At 39.2% G+C, this 22,363-nt stretch overlaps 1 protein-coding gene across 4 annotated transcripts in view; it reads right to left on the bottom strand.

The window, feature by feature from the left end:
• Window positions 1-17,028, bottom strand: part of LOC136751125 (radixin) — a 38,868-nt gene extending 21,840 nt beyond the window's left edge. The window contains exons 1-4 of one of the 4 annotated variants that reach the window (XM_066706462.1): window positions 15,428-15,533; window positions 12,704-12,815; window positions 5,269-5,448; window positions 1,685-1,768 (exon numbers count right to left, since the gene is read on the bottom strand). In XM_066706462.1, coding sequence (XP_066562559.1) covers window positions 1,685-1,747 — 63 coding nt within the window. In that variant the 5' untranslated portion in view covers window positions 1,748-1,768; window positions 5,269-5,448; window positions 12,704-12,815; window positions 15,428-15,533. Of the gene's footprint in view, window positions 1-1,684; window positions 1,769-5,268; window positions 5,449-12,703; window positions 12,816-15,427; window positions 15,534-16,808 lie in introns of those variants that run through there. The other 3 variants (XM_066706459.1, XM_066706461.1, XM_066706460.1) reach the window with 3 other exon arrangements.
• Between the last annotated feature and the right edge of the window lie 5,335 nt (window positions 17,029-22,363).

The raw sequence follows: 22,363 nt of genomic DNA on the forward strand, positions 1-22,363 counted from the left end.
CAGTTTGTTATGCATTACTCATGATTTAACAGAAGCTGTGGTTAAATATCTGCTATTGTAAGAAAGATGAATGTGTCTACACAGCAAAGGGTGAGGGAAGGAATGAAATAGCCTAAGCTTACGGAGAAATTAGTAACCGTTTACTTTTCAAAAATCTAATTTTAATCAGTATTTTCTTCATGATGCATCAAATTTAAGAAATCTAATCACTGAACACACAATGTCTTGTGCTCCCACTCTCGGCTAAATGCCACATTCACCACCTCTCACTCCTCAGCGCCACACTGCCCTACTGACATGACAGATGACAACTGCCATTTTGGACTAGAACAAAACATTCCAAAAAAAAAAAAAAAAAAATATAAAAAAAAAAAAAAAGCTAACTTATTGTTCTGCGAAGGGGGAACAAACAAACAAAAACTAAGTTTATAATCAGAGGAGGTAGCAAAAGTTTCCTTTTTTTGATAAAGTGCATTTAATCTCACAAAGTAAAACATTACTTTAAAGCAGCTCCTACACAAGAACCCATTTCAAAAGCCTAAATGTGTTATCAGGAGGAGGATAACCACCCTGCAGACTCCGGCAGGTCTGACCACCCATGTATTTGTGGTCTCTTCAATTATCCACATAAAAACTAACCATGACAAGAATCATCACTCCGCATTCTGCTGATGTAGACAATGATAAATATGGTCCTGAATGTTTTCGGTTCATTTTAGTAACAATTCTAATTCTTCACTGTACACACTTAAAGTCCTCATTAAACCATATCCCTGTATCATATGCACTCAGAAGAACCACTTTTACCAATTCACATAAAAAGATGACATGCAAGAAAACATAACCTCTACAAACACAAACACAAGATCCCTAAAAGCATCTTGATTGAAGCATGGAGGCATTCTTACACCTACTGATGTCACTGTGACTATACAGTACTTATAATTCCAAGTACTCTGGATCGCTTTGTCCCCAGTGAGGCCTTGGAAAGACCACAATGTAGGAGGCTGACTCAGTGTTAAGAGATTTAGTAATGCTTTGTTGCAGTCTTCCCTTGCGAGTCACTCTCCATGGAATGGTTTCCTGTGGTTTCGATTGCATACAACGGTCAGAATTCCAGCCCCTCTTGATAGTTTACAAAGAAGGCCAAAGGAAAGCCTGTCTTGTACCCCTGGAAGAAAGGGCTCTGCTGGATTTTCCCAAGTGAATCAAAACGTATCCTTGATTCATATTGCTATAGTGAGGATAGAAGGGAAGAGGGACTTTGTTGGGAAAGTCTGAATTTCTCCCATGATTTCAGTTCTAAGTGTATGTTGTAGTTTCAGCAGGTTATGTTAAAAAAAAAAGCCACATTGGTACTGGTTTGTTCAAGACAATGCCTGTGGGGGCAAACCTCCTTTTATAGACTATTTTGCAACAAAGCACTTTAGCCATTCTGCAGTGTAAGATTGTGTAAGAGAGAATGATGGTTAAGACCAACAGATGCATGCGAAAGATCTTGTTTCATGCATTCAAGAATCCTTTTTATCTACTTCCTATGGTACATTTTGTTCGGAGATTACCATTTCTCATTTAGACACACACATCACCTTACAGGTATACCTTTTGAAGTTACAAATTAGACAAATCAGAAAACTGAATTACGGTTTATAGGTGGAAGGTTTCTTTAAAACTCTACACTCACCTGGTCAAAGAGCTGCTTGCCAGTTGTGTTGGGCTGGATGGCGAACTCCAGTTCTGCATCCATGGTAGTGACCCGGACATTGATCTAAAACAACATCAAGAAAGAACAATTCTGAAACAGGTAAGAAGCAAGGAGCCGAGTCTGATCTCCCACTGTCTGCTAGTGCTTCTGCTTCCTACTAATCAATTAAGACAGATACGGTAACATAGATTGGACTATTCTAAACAAAATCAAGCATCTTGAGTCTTCTATTTCCCAGATCTTCCAGATGGATTCTCATGAGCTTTTGAAAAGGACAAGTAAGCTATGTTTATATTTTGAAATCCCCCCCCCCCCATGAACAAAGCCCTCTCCACTCGATAGCGATGGCTGTGAATTTTGTAAACCTTATTAAACAGCTATAGCATTGCATGGCTTTGTCATATGTATCTGAATGAAAGACAAAACATGAGATACTGAAGCAGACAACCTAGCCATTTTGGTGAAGCCAATGACCTACGACCCTTGACAAACCAATGATCTGGCCTGCAACACAAAAAAACAAATAGGACTTTGTCAGGGTTACAGAGGCGGTTTTCTGCAGTTGGAGATCCTGAAGGTTGATCTTTCAAATACATATGCTACCAAGAACAAACACTTTCCAGGCTGCCCACTCCTTCACTCACAGTCTCTGGAGACCCCCAAACGACAGCAGTGTTAACCCAAGGAGCAGAAGAAAGGAAATAGAGGCCTTCTGTTCACAGAGATCTCATGCTCCATTTCCCCTTATAAAGTACTTAAAGGAAGGTACATTCACCAGAATAACATTGGGGGGCAAACAAAGTAACCCATCTTACTTTGTTTTCATAAAATGAACTCTGAAAACCATCAACAAAAACAGATTAAATCTGATATCTAGAGTGAAAGGTATTTAACCATGTAACCTTGCGACATGGAATAGTTTGGAGTTGCCCCATGTCATACTGGAATGCGTAATGGAACAATTATAAGGCTACTATTCCACCTTTATGTCCAGAACTCAAGGACAAGTGATCACAGCTTAACAACAATGTGATTAAGGGATTAATAAACTATGGTTTCTTTAAGTATTATTGCAAAAAGTCCATACAGCATGAGCATAAACAACAAAATAGCTAAACTTTTGCCACCAAAAAAGGGTTTGAAAACTGTAGTCAGAAAGTATACTCCAGCTGATTCTCAAAGGGCAAGTGTTCCACTTCCTAATGGGCTCCTAAAAATAGCTCTTTGGTGACAGGGAACAAATAAGGGAGCTCATTATGTGCGGCCCCTCGCAGCCCTGGCATTCAGCTGTGAGGGAGTGCATTGCACAGCTGATCCAGAAAGAGCAGCCTGTCCTCCTGGGGGCCTTCCATCACTCTCACGCTTCCCCCGTTAGAAATAAAAGGCATGTTCTGAACACAGGTCTTGATACACTGCGGGGAAAGGCGATCACGGAAGCCCACAGAGCAGGGTAAGGTTACTGTTCTCTATGCAGAATATCCTGCCCTTGCTGATCCTTCCAGCGACCGTGCAAATCCGATAACAACCCCCCCTGACATCTACACACGTTTGAGGGAGTCTGATGTAACTAATGGTAACACTGCCTTTTATACGCAATCTACTTCTCCCCGCTGAAACTCGGCAAATTAATCTGGCCCATTATTAATTTCCTTGATGACGAATTCCTACTCAAGTAACACTACAATTATTGTTGGGAATCAGGCTGCCGTACTGTGATTGGGGTACAAAGCCCCTATTGCTGAACGCATTTCTGAAAACTTCTGAAAAACAAAGGGCGTTTTAGCTCACATGTTCTGCCTCACTACCAGCTTGTCTACGCTGCGTCTCAGAATAAACAGGCACTTGTTCCCGCTGTACAGCACAGATCATTCCTCAGAGCTGTGCTTCTCAGAATGGAGCAGAAATGTTTTCCAAGTAATGTTTTGAGGTGTTTTTCTAAGCAGAGCAATATGAAATTGTAGCACATGACTGTAAACTCATAGCCAAGAGGTCCACTTCCCATCGCAACACGGAACCTTCCCATCTTACCCATTGAGGATACAGTTTACCTCTAATAAATAAAAGGTCATTATAACTTTCTGTGAACAATACATGTTACTCTGTAATATGATGGACAGCAGGCGGGGTGGGATGAAGGCCTGTGTTATACTAGCAGTTGCCTTTAACACCTGCAATGCCATGGAAAGAGACCATTATGACAATATAGCAAGAGACCCACTTCCTGCAGTGGAGAGGCAGGGAGAGAGCCAGTGAGTGAACAACCAACAACAATATTTGATTACCAATTACAGACTGCTGACTACAGATTTTAACTTGGATTGTTTGCCTGCGAGTACGTTTGTTGCGTTTGTGTTTATGTATGCATTTGTAGGTAGGGATCTTTTTTGGGTTTAGATTAGGCTCAAAGAGGAGCTATGTTTTGTTTTGGTTTACTGTAGGCCTGTTTTGTCCGATTCAAATGTGCACAATAAATAAATTCACACTTTTGCATGGTCTATAACCCTGCCTTGGTGTTTCACAATAGCTCCTAAGCAGCATGCAAAGCAATAACTATTTCTAAATAAATCACTCTTCACACACAGTGTAATAAACTTGATAACGGGGGGAAAATGTTTCAATATTCAAAAGACTATTGGAAACCACTAGCTTCTTCTCTAGAACATTCACATCCAATAAAAACAAATCTAATAAAATAAGAAATGCTAACTGATTAACTGTGGTAGACGGTGAAACACACCAGATAAAATGTAAGTTTCTACCTCTATTCCAGAACTAAAGGAGAAATCATTTTTATGACATTTGAGCATGAGAAATACACTAGCTGGCTCATGTGCGTTTGGAAATGAAACGGATCAGACTGAATTTCTACCAGAACTCATGCCTGCAGGGAGCACCTTGTTTAGGTTCATTGGCCCGGACACGTCCCTGGCCGTGTCACACGCTCCACAGTACACCGATGCAGACATGCCAAGTGTACAACTCGGTTACCTCACATGTACCGCCTGGAGTGCTGTACTCGCTGTGAAAGAAGGTTCTTACTTTCCATTACAAACCTCAGCTTTCATTTTTAGATTTATTATTTTCTTTGTTTACTAATTTCAGTTGAGTGCCTGAAACGGGCATGCTGAGGCACTGCAGAAAGCCTCTCAGACACTACAGTTTCAGGAAAGATTCAGCTACTTTGAGAATATAAGAATCAATTGATGTTGTGGACATTCAATTAAAGCAAATGAATGAATAAACTGCTTTGAAATTAAGAGTGAAATAAACAAACACACTAAACTAATGAAAAATAAGAGATTTTCAATTGTTTTGCAATATTATAGAAACAAGGTGCATTTCTGATTGAATATGTGGTGTACCAGTTAAGTGCCACTACAGTAGAATTACTTTCTATGGTATTAAGAAAACATCAACTTCTGCAATGTTCGTGATAAAATAAAAACGGTACAAAATGCTGAAGTCACAAACTCTTCAAAGCTTTTTAAAGCAGATCAAATTGAGAAGAATCACCATCTGTGAAAAAGGCAGAAGAATGACAAAATTGCTCTCATTTAGCCTACCTCACAAAACCTTAGCAGGTCAGAGTTCCCACTCAATTCAGGATTCAATTTTCCATGACTTTTCCATGATTTTCCAGGATAATTTCCATTATTTTCCAAGATATTTTCTACAGAAAAGTAGATCTAAACCCAACATCAAATCTGGTTGGCGAAGGGAACAGGGGAACTCAATGTGGAGACCTGTCCTGACAGAAGAAGAGGAACTAAAATAACTGGTTAAAGTCTACCACACTTCAAGCCCACAACCAATCTCATCAGTATGGACAGTAGAAACAATAAAATTAAGAAATGTTAAATTTTCACATTTAACAATGCTTATAAAATCTCAAAGTAAATAAACTAGGCATCAGTTATTCAATCTTCCTTTCACCAAGTCAGTAAGCACCAGTTAGTCAATCAGTTATTAACTGCATTATTTATCACTGAATTTACCATAATATAGGTTTCTGAATGTTAGACATTGTTAGACATTGTACATACATTTGAGCCGCTGTGTGCTTCTAACTGAAAAAGTTGAGAAGTTGGAGTAGAGACAAGGAACTTCAGTCCAGTAGCATGTTGTGTGCAAAGTTTAATAAACAAAAAACAAAGTTTCACCAAGTGTTTTAAATATTTTAAAAGAAAAAAAAAAAAGCTAAACTTAAGGTTACAAACTACGTAATCAGTGGCAAAATCCACCTCCACTTTAGTGTAGCCCACCTGAATGAGGCAACATTAGCAGGACAACAGTATTTTACAACGTTAGCTGGATGCTATGTTATTTTACTTGATTTGTTTTTGGAAAGATGAAAAAAAACAAAAAACATCCCTGACTTTTCCAGGTTCAAAACACTTTTGACCATTTCCCCTGACTTTTCCTTGACTTTCCAGGTTTTTCAATGACCTTGGGAACCCTGCAGGTCAGAAAATGTTTCTATTGAAATTAGTATTATTTCTCTTCATTTTGCTTGTTTGTATTAGACTAATATTCACCTTCGAAAAAAATATCTGCCTGCGAAACAGATAATACATTGACATTCCTATACCTGTAATTATAACTTTACTTTCTTTACTGTACAACTTGCAATGTTAATTATTCAGTTAACTGAGGCACAATATATAAAAGCAAGTTTGAAAACAATCTATCCTGTGTGTGTTGACATCAAACTACAAATTACAATACCATTGTGTCCAATAAGATTTTCTTATTCTCTATTTTGTTGTAGAAATTTCAATTACACAGAATAGTTTTCTATGAGAATTACAGTAATCCAAAACCACAGTGATCAGACTCTGTGGATAATTTCAATGTCTACTGCATCCTTTTGATAGCAGTGTTGGCTGAAGTGCCTGTCAACTAAAGATATGGTAGTTGAAAACACAATCTGCAACTGTAAAACAGCATGGATCTGTTCACTGTTAAGATAAAGTAAAGTGGGTCCTTACTAGTGCCCGACCGATATATCGGAGCACCGATATTATCGGCTGATATAAGCATGTTTACAGAAATATCTGTATCGGCACATATTTCACGGATATATTTTCTCAATCTATTGGCTACATGTGCGTCAGACTTCAGACAATAAATAAATACATTTTTATGTGGTTTTACAGTCGTTATTATAATCATTACCATTCTTTTTTAACATAATTATGGTGCTTTAGTTTGCCCAGGAAGATTCCGACTCCACAGAGATTCTCATGCGCAGCGGCGCCGCACACACTACTGAGCACCGTGTGAAAGAAACACACCCCCACTGAGAAAAACAGGGCTCATAAACCAATAAACATGTGTCTTACTAAAACCCTCAAAACCAATAGAAAGTGTTTTTGAAAGCTGTGCTGCATTTCAATATCCATGGTTTTGATTACAGTATTTTTACTGAAAAGTTAATTGAATAACTTTTCAAAATTACAATAGCAATTCAAATATAGAAAAGCAATAAATGTTTGCTTGTTGTTGTTTGTTGGATACCAGCAAACAAACTGTCTCCAAATGACAAGCAAGCTCAGATCACAGTAAAACCTAAAGAAAATTAGTGAAAAACGCATCTCTCAGACAATGTTGAATTAAACTGAAACTATACATGATATTTATAAAACTATTTCAAATCCTACATCGTGTTTTGGCTATGATACATATTGCAATTAGTTTTATATACGTCACACGAGGGCATTTTTAAATACATTTAAAAAAAAAAAAACTGAGCAGGACTTGAGACCTGAGAGAACCTGACGCATGTAAAATGCTAATATAAATTAGGCCAGTTAACACCATTTTTATATTTTTCCTTTATTCTCCATAATTTTAATGGATTTATTTTTTTACAATGTTTGATTTGTGGTTGTTATTTATGATGAAAATGTTAAGATGATTATGTAAAATTAAAAAATTAAAAAATCCTGCCTTCAGTGTAGTAAAAAAAGTAAATATCGGCAGATATATCGGTAATCGTGAAATTTAGCTTCCCAATTATCGGTACCGTTCGGGCTGTAGTGCTTACAACACGCTCATTAGAAATTCGAATTCATTTCCAATGTGAGTGCAGAGTATGTGTTTTTTGGGTCTCTCATCAAGATCCAGTTCACTTTTTGTTGATTGTTAAAAGCAGTTGGATATGATTTGCTGAGGCTGCTTCCAAGATAAAGCTAAGCAAGCTGCTGACATTGCTATTCAGGAATATAATCCTCACTTGCAGCAAATCTAATTAATTTATCAATAGCAATTCTGATACACGCATGAATCATATCGTACAATTACGGTGACATCTGCGGAGGTGTTTCAAAATTATTCTAACTCTGGTTTAACCTTGTTTTGTCACTGGAATTACGAATTGCACTCTGACACTTGTAAATGAAGCCGCCTCTACTTCTTCTACAGTACGAGGATGTGGAGGATCATGTCAAAATATATGAAGCATTCTACTGACACTTTGCTCTCTGTGTAGCATGAAAACAGCTGTGTTTCTTTTGGCATTCATTGAAAGTGACAAGAGTAAGAGTCACCGGATCTGCAAGCTACACAAAAGGACTACAAATCTTCCGTCATTGGCACTGCTGGCAACACTGGCACACAGTGAACGCAGATTGCTGGTAGCTCGCGAACCCCCCCGAGAGCTCTCCTTCTTCCCTCTGCCGAGACCACAAGGCACAGGGAGGGCAGCCAGAGCTGGCACTGACTGCAACACACTGGTACAGAGACTGGACCAGTGCCACTGAAAAATACACTGCAATGCTGTTGTTAATAGGGATGATCTGATCTGTTGAACAGAAATGTCAGAGGCCTAAATTCTCTTGTTCACTGCACCTACATAATGGCAAAACAGCAGCAAGACTGTGTAAAATGTAAATTGTAAATTGGAACTTGTAAAATGTATTTTATATATAAATTGCATTTGTAATGATTGATGCCTTTTACTTAACTGTATTTTTGCAATTTGTTTTGTACTTATGTTGTAAGTCGCCCTGGATTAGGGCATCTACCAAGAAATTAAAAAAATATATAATAATTATTATTATGTCAAGACCTTTCTGCAGTGCTAAGACTATAGGGCACATATAACTTGCAAGGGCTGCCAAGTTTGTTCTACTGGAAGCATTTTATAGAGTTTATTATTCATTTCAAAACTCTTTCACTGGTCCTATAGTCAACTCAATGGTATTACATAACACTTTAAATATTCATGGTCAAGCAAAGCTACTTTTAGAGTTGCTGTAACCTTGAATTACTACCACGGGCCTCTGCTTTCCGTTCAACGGTCTTTTACAACACGTGAAAGGTCCGATTTTAAATATTGCAAGAAGCGGTTTCCTTCTCATTTCACTTTTTCAAAAGCCTAAGTCTGGTAGACGCACTGCACAGCTGCCCTGTGGGAAGACTTACATTTATTGATTTCAGATAGAGGCTTATTGCCTTGAGGTGACAGACCTGCAGTATCGATCAAATATGGCTGCGGTCAGCAAAACACGGCCAATAAAGCCTCAGTCGTTGGGCAGGCATTGGCAAGTCGGCTGCCTTACAATGAGAAATATCGCACACACATCCCGAGAGTAGTCATAATACCATAATAGTCCAGCTGACATTGGAATAGATTGAAAATAACTTCAACCGCATCCCCCATCTGTACTTTTCTTCATTTCCAATATGACTTCACCATGCTGCCAGAAACACTTGAGTCTCAAACAGACATCATCAAGGAGCAAATGCAATTATCTCAATCTAGATTTTCTCTATAAACATGAAGAAACACACAAAAGACAGAGCCTTAGCACCTCTAACTGAAATCAAAGGGGAAGGGAAAAGAAAAAAAAAAAAACACAAAAACACAGGCCTCACTGACACTTTCACCCTTTCAGTCACGATTAGGACAATTGTCAAACTATTTATTTCTTAAACACTTGTTTAAAGTGGCCAAGACTAGAGGTCATATTTCATGTTTTTTTAATTTTTAAAAGGACCTAATAAATATTGTACAATAGCAGAATAAAAAAAAAAAACAATATTATCTTTTTTATTTTTTTATCTGGCTTTGTGTTGTGCTTTGAGGAGCACATTAGCATCTGTGTACTACTGGCAACTGGCAATGTGCCTGCAAGGTCTCAGGCTTTTTCAATTGAATACAGAAAAAACATACTATTACCACAGAAAAAATAAAAGATTAAACTAAATGAGAATAAATCAGGATATAAATGACAAGAGATTAATAAAAAGGAAACTATAGTATAACAACCGTGTCTTAAAAGTTCTGATCCTAGTATAGAAAGACCGCACTATTCCAGCTACACTCAGCCAAGCTTAGAGTGCTTCGCTCTTTAATTACGCTTTGTCCTTTTCAGATAGGCCGCAATATTAAAATATGTTTACTTTAATCAAGTGTCATGCTGTTAATAAAATCTTCATAGTTAGGGGAGAAACGGAAAGAGATATCTGGTGTCTATGTTCATCATCTCATGAGCGAAGCCTGGTTTCCTGCAATTAGTTTGGCAATTATTTCTGAAAGCTTGGCTCAGCTGAGTTACTGGAAACCTTGAGCCTGAGAAGCTAGAGGAGATCCTTACAACCGACTGCCTGGGACCAAGTAAAAAGCAGAGTGGGCTTTTCTTGAAAATCCTGCTGCTTTGAGTTTTCCCCTTACAAAGACAGTTATACAGTTAGGTCCATAAATATATGGACAGTGACAATTGTCATCATTTTGGCTCTGTACACCACCGCAATGGATTTGGGGGGCAATGTCTATAACAGTGCAGGCTGATGCTACTGTACCTATTGGGGAAGTGACTTGCCTGAAGCATTATTATCTGTAAGCGTGTAGCAAGCGCAATAAGCCTGAACAATTGAACACATCCTCCACCAGGCCCGGGCAGTATCTTTGGTGTAATATTGAAAAACCTCATTGATGGCGGAAGAAGGCAAGGCCAATCAGGAGAGGAAAAACAAGATAACTCACCAGCCTTTGCTTGCAATACAGTTTTATAGGCAGCCCCCTAATCAAACCGACAGCTGTTTATAAACCGTTTACAAGGAATTTGTAACAAAGGTCTCAGACCAGGGCATTGCCCCCTCCCCCTAATGATTTACTGAAGAGTTAAAAAGAAACTGTTAATCCAGTAATCAGCAACTGTCTACAAAGGACTGTTGGGGTGGGGGATGGAGAAACACCCACCCCCACTCCATACTGGGTCCTTAAGATTTAATCAGAGCTGCAAGGGACTTAAAAACAGCAGTGGAGCAATACGAGCGACTGTTCATTCACCTGTAAAGCTGTAATGGCTGTTTAAAAGCAGAGCAGTGCAGACTTCAGCCCACCAATCTGTTCATTTCATTGCACAGCACTGCCTGCATATCCAACTTGAAAGTTTGTTCAGTAAATGCAGCTAAGCACTTAGAACCAGCTTCATGCTAATTATATCTATGTATTGCTGATAATCTTATTAATACTACTCCCAAACAAGGAATACTTCATGTATAGGAGGCACACTTCTTCTGTCATGCACTGGTTACCAAAATAACATCTGTATTGTGTCTGTGCAATATGGTATAAGCTGCTGTAGATCCAACTGGGCACAAAACTCCCCTGTGAAGATTACAGGATGTTTCAGAAGCGGAAGATGAAAGCTGCTTACGGCCCATTTCTCTTCCCTGCATGTCAGCCGGCACCAAGACTGCAGTCCTGTGGCGCAGTCCCAGGCTCGCCTTATTCCTAATGCACTGAAAGTTGTGCTGACTTTATGTCACCACTCAGCAAGGCCTCTGTTATGGTTCACTGTGTCCTAACACTGATGGTGCCAAGGTTATCATTGTATGACTAGTGCCCCTCTATAACAATTAAACGAATGGACAGGGGATTCTGAGATGTTAACTATCCATACCATACATGGAAGGTTGTGGGGGGGGGGGGGGGGAGAAGATTAAGCATAATACCCCAAAAACGGACAACACTTCAGAGGGAAGAAAGTAACAAGAAAGTTACACTGTTTTTAATAAATACTACACACAATTAAATGCAAACTCATGAATTCTGGAAAGCTTCATTACATGAATGCTACTCCCAATTAGATATTTGCAGTTCATATGTGCATAAAAAACTATGTATTAATCTGGCCATCAGATTCATCAGTGTACTTCTCATTAGTCTCCATTAGTAAAGTCAATTAGTGTCCATGGCCCTTATTGCCAAAAGACAAATGAGATCAAGTGGCCTAATCACAGTGGCCTCAGGTTTAACACTTAATTTTCAGTTCATGACTGATTTTCTCAGAACTAATTAAACAAAGAACAAAAGACAAGACATGTCCGCCCATGCATTCGGGAAACAATAAAATGTATCCTTGAAAGAAGCCCCTCACATTCTCCCCAGTAGTTTATCATCATACTGTGCACATATGCAATATGGACAATTTTTCCCACTGTGATACATTCAGAAAATCAAGACAAATTTCAACTTCCAGGGTCTAAAAGACAGATTAAATAAAGTGCACTAGTAAACTCCTGATGTTGAAAAAGAAAAAAACTCCCTGAACTACAAGCGGTTCTATATTGACTTTACAATTCAAGAAACTTAAAAAGGGGAGAAAGAAACTAAACCAGTTTATGTCAACCCAATATTAATTATACATTTAAATCTAATTAGAATAAAACATTGCCTGCTAAATCCTTTGGAAATCACACTGAAAGGAGGATTATCTATACTGGATTATGCTATTTGTTAAGCATTCAATACAGTATGGCCCAACAAAAATGCAGGTTTTCATCATGCCGCAGACCATAACGCCACTAATTGGAGCACCTTTTCAATTTAACCCCATATCTTAGGATGATTTGTCTGAGATTTCTCATGATTACTATCTGTAACTGGAAGCAGTAAACAGTCAGGGACCATTATGAATCAGTAAACAGCTAAACTTTATCTTCAAGGAGGAAAAAGCAAAAATAACTTATGTAAGGAAGTAAATTTACCGGTTTCGGCATTTTCGTCTCCTCTCCACCCTTCCGCTTTCTTCGAGAGAATCAAAAGGAAAAGAATATGTCCTCCACCTCAAGATGACCAGACCCCTCTGTGGCCAACAACCTGCAAGAGAATACATTGACATTTAACTGTAATTATAATATTCTAATGGAGAAAAGCATTCAAATGAATTAGATTAATTCAAAATTAGATTAATCTGGATTTATGTTGTGAACGTCCACCCTGCACAAAAATAAATCAGGATTTATCTCGAACAGTCAATGAATAAGGTATAAATAATTGTACTTCAATTACAATTGTAATTGTAAATCAAACTGATTTCCTGTTAAAAATCCAAAGTCATATATATATATATATATATATATATATATATTATTTTGTTTTTTTTTTAAACAGATAGCCATTTCATTTAGGCTAGTTGCCTAGATCTCTAATCCAACACAGGTCACAGGTCACAAGTGATGGAACCATTTGCTTTTTGGAAAGATTTTTTTAAACCAGAGGAATCATCAGAATAAAAATAAACACCACAAAAGAAAAACAAATAAAAAATAAAGGTTTTATGTTAAGAACTCTTGCTTGATGCAGGCCTAAAACATAATGGCTATTCAGTTCAATCATCTTCCAGAGCCGAAGGAGAAGGTTCTGATTTAGCATTTCAAATTCAAAGCAGACCGCTCTCTCACAGCTACAGTACTGTACATATGGCAGGCAGATGCAGCTGACATTTCTGAGACATTGCTATTCCCTCAAGACTAAATGGCGCTTTGCAAATTGGAAAGTGTCTTACTGCACAGCATTACATTTTACATAAAAGTGTTCAGGCTTAAATAGGATAAATTAAGGGAAATATGCTTAATAGGGTCAGTCTATTAAAAATTGAGTTCTGACAGGCCATTAGAATGCGAAAAGCCACACTCGTTTTCAGCTAATAAAAGTAACCAAGACAAACAAAAGTGGTCTAACCATGAGAGCTAGAGTCCTGAAGCTTTATACACCATTATAACTACACCTCCTACAGGCTTGGACAGAATGGTTAATTAATCTACAGAAGAAACATACATAGATCTTGGGCACAGAACGGAGAGAACCTGGTCTTGTTCTGCACTTTGCTGGCAACACAAAAGTAACACTGTGCATGTACACCAAACGGGAAACCTCAAACCTGCCACCAAGCCTACACAAGCCACAAGCCTCTACTCTGCAAAAATACACACTCTCAACCTCCACAAGCCACCTATAAAACACTGCGGTTGAGACACTGTTCCTGAAAGTCCAAGTAGGTGGAACTGGGGTTTTGCATTATAATAATCACACAGCAAACACCAGGTTATTAGAAAGTTCATTGACGGTTTAAATTTTGTTTTCAGAATGACACTCAAGCCATGTAAAACCACAACAGTCAAAAGGTAAATTACCCAAACTTGGATGCACATTTTGACAGCTAGGGCAAGAAGATTAAAAACATTTCTTATATTATCGTTTTTCCTTAATATATGCCTAAGCGAAAAAAATATATTTAATAATAATAGGTTTTTAAATACAGACACTTCTAATTCAGTCCAAATTTGAAGAAAATGCACTTATAGGAAGAGGGGGGAAAAGTGTTTACAAGATCCCACAGGAAAAACACATTCCAATTGTCACAAAGAAGAGTTTTGTACATTTCTGTGAGAGGGATTAGCAACTGGCATCACGGGCATGGCATTCCCAACTATGCCTCAGCCAAACTGTGATAAATTTACAGACTTTGGCAGGATTTCCATGAGACTCGAGATATTCAACACTGAGGACAAGGTCAACCAGTCAGGCCCAGCCACAGACGACTAGTGCGTGTTGCTCTTGCCATTACTACAGTTGCTCTGGCACAGCTGAAGAGACACTGGAGGTTCTGTTTAAAAACAATCATGAATTGGGGAAATCAATCAATCTTCAATCATAATCTTCAAGATTACCTTTTTCTGGGATGTTATATAAGCAGAGCACTTGGCAATAGGCTGTGATTGTACAGAAGTCTGTGCAACTTCGAACAATGAGCAGTGGAGTCCTGTTCTCTTCTCAGTTGAGCTACAATACAGTCTTCAAAGCACTTGACGGTATGCACAGGCAAACTCACTATGCTGTGAGGATCAGAAGGGATCATCAAGGACTGAACTCAGAAGCCTTCTGCCTGTCGCTCAGATGCTTACCGTCCTCGTTTAGTTTAAATAAACAGTAACTCTTGCCCTCATCAAAACCAGTGGTCCCTGACTTCCTTTAGACCTAGGCATCCACAGATGGCAGTGAAGCTGCTGGATCTGACACTCAGTGAACATACTTGAGATTCTCCCAGGAGACAAGCATAACCCGAGGAACACACTCACAGCTTGCGTCCACCGTCTCCAAACTCTGATTTCGCTGCAGCCAAGAGTAGCAATGATATCGTATCCCTGTACTTCTGGATGTGTCCCAAGCTGGAGAGGCGAGCTTACATAGGTTTTTGTTTGTGCACTGGTAGCCATCTATTTTGAGTTAATATGACTGTCCCCAACTGACACTTTAACTCCTATGTATTATTAATTAGTAATTATCTGGCTGAAGCAAAACATTCAGGCTCTCCTAGATTTATGTTCTACTTAACGCTGCCCAAGTGAGATTCAAAATTAAAAAACCTCTGCTAATAAAGAGGCTGATTTTATTTTAGTGTTCATACCCATGTCCCTGCACTTACTCACCCGATGTGCAGCCTCTCACTTGAAGAAATATAAAACCGACCATACAGGATCTCATCTCCCTCACAAGTTCCTATTAAAACGGGCTCCCTATCAAGGAGGACTACTACTGTAATGCACACTGACAGCCACGCAGGCCGCTCATCCAGGCACACTGACACCGAATCCACAAGTCCAGGGGGCGGGATCAGAATCCTCCTGCCAGACCGTTTGATTGACGCAAGCGGGAGCCACACAGAATTCGCAAAGCCCTTGACGTCCACCAATCAGCGCTCGCTGGAACGTCCCTGGCATCTGCTCCTGCCAGATGGAGCCGCGACGCGAGAGCCGAGTTTCTACTGACAGCGCGCACGCCGAGTTCGCTATGCCGGAACACACTTGCGCAAACGTCGCAGTCCCGAAGTATCACTCGCCTGCAGAGTGGCCTAAGGGATTTGCGTAAAGTATTTTGTCAGAGCGCCGCTTATTTGATCCCTAGTGTTTGGCGCCTGCTGAGAATAACGGAATTTCGCAGCAACTATGCAAAACAATGATTCTTTTAAAGTGGGTGACTGTAAATAAGAGACGTGAAATTAGTTGTAGAAGCATTATATTTTGGTCGTTTTAAAACCAATTCAACTTGGCATATCCTACCCTATACCCAGCAGACGCCTTCTCTATTTTGAAAGTGACGAGGCCAGTCTCGGCTACTGTTACTAACTAAACACTAGATGCACCGAAGAGGGCTGTTTTTGTTCGCAATCTACGTGCAGCTACTTCTTGCTTAATCATCAATTACTCCTTTTATACATAAAAAAAAACCGAATGATTGGCATGACAGAAAAGTTGCTAAACTATTTACTGACACGCATGCATCTGAAGTAATACACGGTATAAACTCTCTCCACGAAGCACATCATCGATTGACTGGATTTTGAAGTAGACTTAAAAATACGTGCAACTCACAAAACAAATGTAATTACGCCAGCTCTCAAAATAGCTTCCAGGGGACGACTTTAATGAAAAAGCACAATTGTGAACGTCCAAACGTGTTTTTGATAGAGTTGGACTATTGCAATCAATACCTCAGTCATGCATCTTTACGAAGTATATCGTGCGCATCAAAATATACCGCGGATCTCCAATGCATTGTTTCCACGCAGTGTCTGTCATAATGTTTAAAATACTTAACAAAAAAGTAAGCCCAAGCATACGCATGTGTCGCAAGAGTGTAACACTGACAAGGCCTACCAATTAAGAGCAGTTTGCGGGAGCCAGGCCTGCTTTAAAACAGTCTGAGACCGGGAACGAAAAGAAAATCCCCCCTCCTCATCTGTACGCGTGAAACCTCCAACAAGGTATACATACGATCCGTAAAATGAGAAATGCATAGAGGAGGACTCACCTAGCGGGAGCGTTGCCTCTCACAGACGATTTAGTGCGATTTTGAACCACAACATCCGTTTTAGGGGAAAAGGAGAAGAAAAGAAAAGAGAGAAAACGTTTGTGCTCCCGACCTGCCTGCTGCCCCAGCCTGTGCGCTGATGGTGATGCAGGACCCTGTGAGCTCCGGCGCTAGGAGAGAAGCACAGACACACTCGGCTCAATATGGCCGTCCGACTGTCTATACGAGGCGTGGTTGGTATGATAAAACAGAAGGGGGAGAGCCGGCGTGCAGTGAAAAAGCCACATCTCAAGCATTTGCATACCGTCCTGTAACCCCCCCCCCCCAAAGCCTGCCATAGACACAAAACATCCCAGTCAAGACTAACCCCACATCCAAGGTGATAGGTGAATCAGCCTGGCTTTTAGTGACTGAACTCAACCTGTATTTTTCAGATGCCATTGCACTGTACTTGCACTTATGAGCTCTGAATCAATGCATCAGCTCATTCAGGTTTTGCTTTGATATGTGCCAATGCTTGATTTATGTATCAGCCTAAGAATGTTGTCCTTGTCTCCATAAAAAAAGTGTTCTCCATTATGAGATTTCATTGGACCAAAGGTAAATATTTTTTAAATGAAGGGGGGCATTAATATTTGTGAACTGGCCTCAGGAACAGATAAAAATGTCCACTGTCATTACACTGTGGGAGGTACAGATCTAGATGAAGTAATGCATGATAAAGACCTAGGAGTCTACGTGGACTCCTCACCTTTCTCCATCCAAACAATGTGGGGAAGCAATAAAAAAGGCAAACAATGTTAGGGTATATTGTCAAAAGTGTAGAATTGAGAACAAGGGCAGTGATGTTCAGACTGTACAATGCACTAGTTAGAGCTCATCTGGATACTGTGGACAGTTCTGGGCTCCACACTTCAAGAAAGATAGGCAGTTCAGAGGAGAGCAACCAGACTTATTCCAGGTCTGAAGGGAATGTCCTACTGAGAGACTGAGGAACTGAACCTTTTCACCCTGGAACAGAGGAGACTACGTGGGGACTTGATCCAAGTCTTCAAAATCATGAAGAGCATCGACAACATCAAACCAGAGGAGCTTTTCCAGATCAGCAGGGACACACGCACCCGGGGACACAAATGGAAATTGGGCTTCAAGGCATTCAGGATGGAAAACAGGAGACACTTCTTCACACAGAGTCGTCACAATCTGAACAAACTCCCCAGTGATGTGGTTGAAGCTGAAAATTTGGGAACATTTAAAATCAGACTGGATAGGATCCTTGGATAACTTAGTTATTAATGGACACCAAACGAGCACGATGGGTCGAATGGCCTCCTCTTGTTTGTAAACTTTCTTATGTTTCTAAAAGGGCATATAATTCCATATTTTCCCCATAGTTTGCGTCACCTATACATTTATGTATATTACATGTTAATTTTAACCTCAGTCCTACGGAATAATAAGACATGATTTTCAGTATTTACTAGCTTGACTCCAAACTATCAGGAAAACACATTCTGCTTCCAGGACTGTAGTTTTTGTATCCAAGATTTGTTTTCAGAGAAGGAAAGCTTTTAAAATATCCATAGGCTATGAAACAATGCTCATTTAATGCACGATTCTGATGACATTACAATCTATCCTTGATAATTCAGAAACAACACACTGGCCTCTCTGATGTTGCTGATGAGAAAAGGTAACTGCTCTTTTGATTCGTTTTAACAGAGCCCTCCTGATCTGCTTCTCAGACAAAGTTTTAGATAAAAAGCAACAGTAACAGCTTGTAACAGCCTCTGAGTTCAGGCTTCTCAAAATAAAGTTTTTTCCCCACTACACCAGGCTTTAATCCTGCACTGTTCCCCCGTTCAAAGCAGAACTGCAACTTGGATATCTTCCAAGTCCAGTGCTTAGAATTAATCACTGATAACTCACACGTTCAAGCCTGCAGTGTGCACCTGGTGAATCTAAAGTAGACAGGCTTGGACTTCCTTGCAAAATGTCAGATATGGCTTAGCATGTGGTCCCCTTGGGGTCCTGTTGTGAAGTCAACTTCCTCTGATTCCAGCAATTAAACTTACTGTAAATGGTGGCAACATGGGATAGAATTAAAGGACAGGTTGATACAATAGAGGTGGTCTTGTGACTGCAGGGATCATCATGAACTGATAACCATTTGGTCATGGTGCCCACATCTGATTAAAAATAAATGAAATTAATCCAGAGCAATTTATTCTGGATAATTAATGTATTAATGATACTGCAGCTGCTGAATGAAATATAAATCTATACATATAAATCCACAGTGTCAACAATACCTTAATGCTTGTTTGAAGTATACTTCTGGTGTTGTATTTCTAGTCAGACATGCCTTAACTAAAGCAGATATTTGACTTGAATAAATTGTATACTAACTACAAAAATAAATTCTAAATAAATAAAATCTGCAAAGCAGGGACAATTTTTGGAGACCAATACAATCATCAAATTAAATGTCCATGTACAGGCTTTGTTAAAACAATTACAAATGTCTTGGGTTGTGGAATTATTACTTAATTCATTTTAGCTTTGACACATGCATAATCACTTATCTGGGTATGGGTATACCATTTTACAACAGAAAGTTTTATTAAACGTGTCCTATACTACTACTACTACTAATATAATATTAGTTCACATACTATTATAACTGTCACAAATACTTACTACTACCACTATTTCTACAACTTTATAGTATATTAATAATAAGGGTGCTGTGGATTGTGGCAATTTACAGAACCAACTGTACTGAATTAAAAGCAATGTTCCACTTTATCCTTTTAATGTACATTATTCACAAGAGACCTTCACCACCACAGGGATCACCACCACCTAGTGGACACATGGCCTCTGTGAGGGAAAAAAGGCTCTGGACAGCAATTAAAGAAGCACATCATCAAAAAATAATGACACTCAATGCCATGCTGTCAATGTTTTATAGATGTTTTGATTTAAATGTCATGTTACATAATGTATTAATGATCTTGTATGCTATAGTGCACAGCACCAAATTAGAAAGCACATCTTGTTGAGAAACTCCTGGAGATTTAATTCAGGTCTTCATTCATCAAAAAAAAAAAAATTATATAAAGCTGAATGGTATATAATTAATCTTTGCACGTAAAGACTGTCTAATTAAATATAAACATGGTTTCTATTCAGACATGTAGAAGCTAAGTCTCTGTCAAAGTAAATGTCATGATGAGGTATAAGGTATTTTATTTGTGACTACTATGTTGTTCTAAGCGTAAATGTAATCTGTGTCTATAAATGTTTAAATTTTTTTAACAAATTCATTGAGCGTCTCTTCCTTAAAACATTATCTTTGTATCATATACCTGATTTATCATCCAAACCTTCACACATGACAGTGTTGGAAATGTCGATGTATTTGTAGGTTCTTAATTGTTGTCTACTGCCTGTCTCCTACTGTCCTTTAACCGCCAGGTTCTGATGGTGAATCAGTATGTGCAATCATAATGAGATTTCCAGCTGCATATAGACCTCCCTCGCCTATTTCAACCCTAAACATTAATCATCACATCTTGATAGAAATCCAGTCAATGAAAGAATTGTAGTGTTGGTTATTCAAAGAACAGAAGAAGCATAATTAGTGAGTCATGGGGATTCTTCCATGAATTAAAAAAAGGAGTTTCTTTTTTTTCTTCAATATGTTATCTCTCCTTAGACTAAATGCTTAGTAAAGCTGTGTGAATTTAATAGAATGAAAGTATTCTGATAAGAGGAAAGAAAAACAAGCTAAAAAACAAAACCCATCCAAGACACGTAGGCTGGGTTGGGGTTAGTAAAATGTTAGTAAATGTTACCTAAAACTGATGAGGTACAACTAAGCTAGTACAGGCTTTGGTTATTTCCAGGCACTAGTCCCAAACAACAGTCAACATATCACTTCATAGGATCAGTGATAAGGTTTGTTAAGTATTCTGATTATTTATTTAAGTATTTATTAATGTTTTAATTCCAATTAAAGGGTGTTTAGATCATCTATTCTGGCTGTGGTAGAACATTTTTGTAATGTTTATAAAAAGCTGCTTAGACCTGACCCCTCTAGAGTTCACAAAGGCTTAATTGCAAGCATCTGGCTATTGTTTACGCCTGCGATTACCGAATCATAATGCAGAGCTGATAGGAAAACAATGCAGAAGAACGCTGTGTAAATAGTTGAATTAACACAAGCCATCAAAACTATGCCTCAGTTGATATTTGTCCTTCAGGCATAACCAGTCATTGTTTAGTCCACTTTCTAATGAGAAGAACGCATGTATTAAACATTAAACATGCAAGATGTTCATAAATTGATAGGCACCACGTACACTTAATATTTTTAATATTAAAATACATCAGCCTAAATACTGTATGTGTCCTTCTTAAATGACAGCTGTAGTGAGATCCACATGCTTATTTGAGAGGTGAACAAAGTACAACTGGGTATCACATCTTGTTGTCTGCTGACTCAGATGATATGCATGATTTAAATAAATCTGGACTAGGAAGAATGCATTGTCCTGCACAATAATAAAAAGAGTGCTTTCCAACTCCAATAAAACACTAATAATATTGTCTCATATTTGTACGTTTTTTTAAGTAAAAATAATGCTAATGAATACTGAGTGAAATAACATAAATATTGTTGGAAAATGTGATACTAAAATATTGTTTGGACATGTATGTTGTCTAACAATTAAATGTAACAAGAAATGCGCAATGTAAATAAATGTTGAAAAACAGAGTTTGCTGTCCATAAGCTGTAAACTGCTGTCATCCCACTCCTCAAGAAGCCTACCCTTGACCCCACCTGTCCTCAGAACTACCGCCCTGTCTCCCTACTCCTCTTCCTCTCAAAGACTCTCGAGCGTGTGGTCCACCATCAGCTCTCTGCATTTCTTCCCATCACTCACTCCTGGATCCTCTGCAATCCGGCTTCCACACAGCTCACTCCACTGAGACGGCTCTCCTGGCGGTCACTGACTCCCTCAGCTGTGCTCGGTCGGCCTCCCTCTCCTCAGTCCTCATCCTCCTCGATCTCTCTGCAGCATTTGACACCGTAGATCACTCCATCCTCCTCTCCTGCCTCGCTGACCTTGGGATCAATGGAACTTCTCTCAGCTGGTTCTCCTCCTACCTCAATGACTGGACCTATGAAGTGACATGGCGAGGTTCCTCATCCACTCCCCAACCTCTCCTCACAGGCATACCCCAATGCTCCTTCCTGGGCCCCCTCCTGTTCTCTCTCTACACTCGCTCCCTGGGCCCCCTCATCACATCCCATGGTTTCTCCTACCACTTCTACGCAGATGATGCCCAGATGTTCCTGTCTTTTCCCTCTTCTGACCCTCTCATCCCCTCTCGCATCTCTTCCTGCTTGTCTGCTATCTCTGCCTGGATGCACTCGCACCACCTCAAGCTCAACCTCTCCAAATCGGATCTCCTCTTTTTTCCCCACTCTTCCTCACCTTCTGCTGATCTCTCCATCTCAATCCCCTTGGAATCTATGACACTAT

The sequence above is a fragment of the Amia ocellicauda genome, chromosome 6, assembly GCF_036373705.1.
Source record: "Amia ocellicauda isolate fAmiCal2 chromosome 6, fAmiCal2.hap1, whole genome shotgun sequence".
Taxonomy (NCBI): domain Eukaryota; kingdom Metazoa; phylum Chordata; class Actinopteri; order Amiiformes; family Amiidae; genus Amia; species Amia ocellicauda.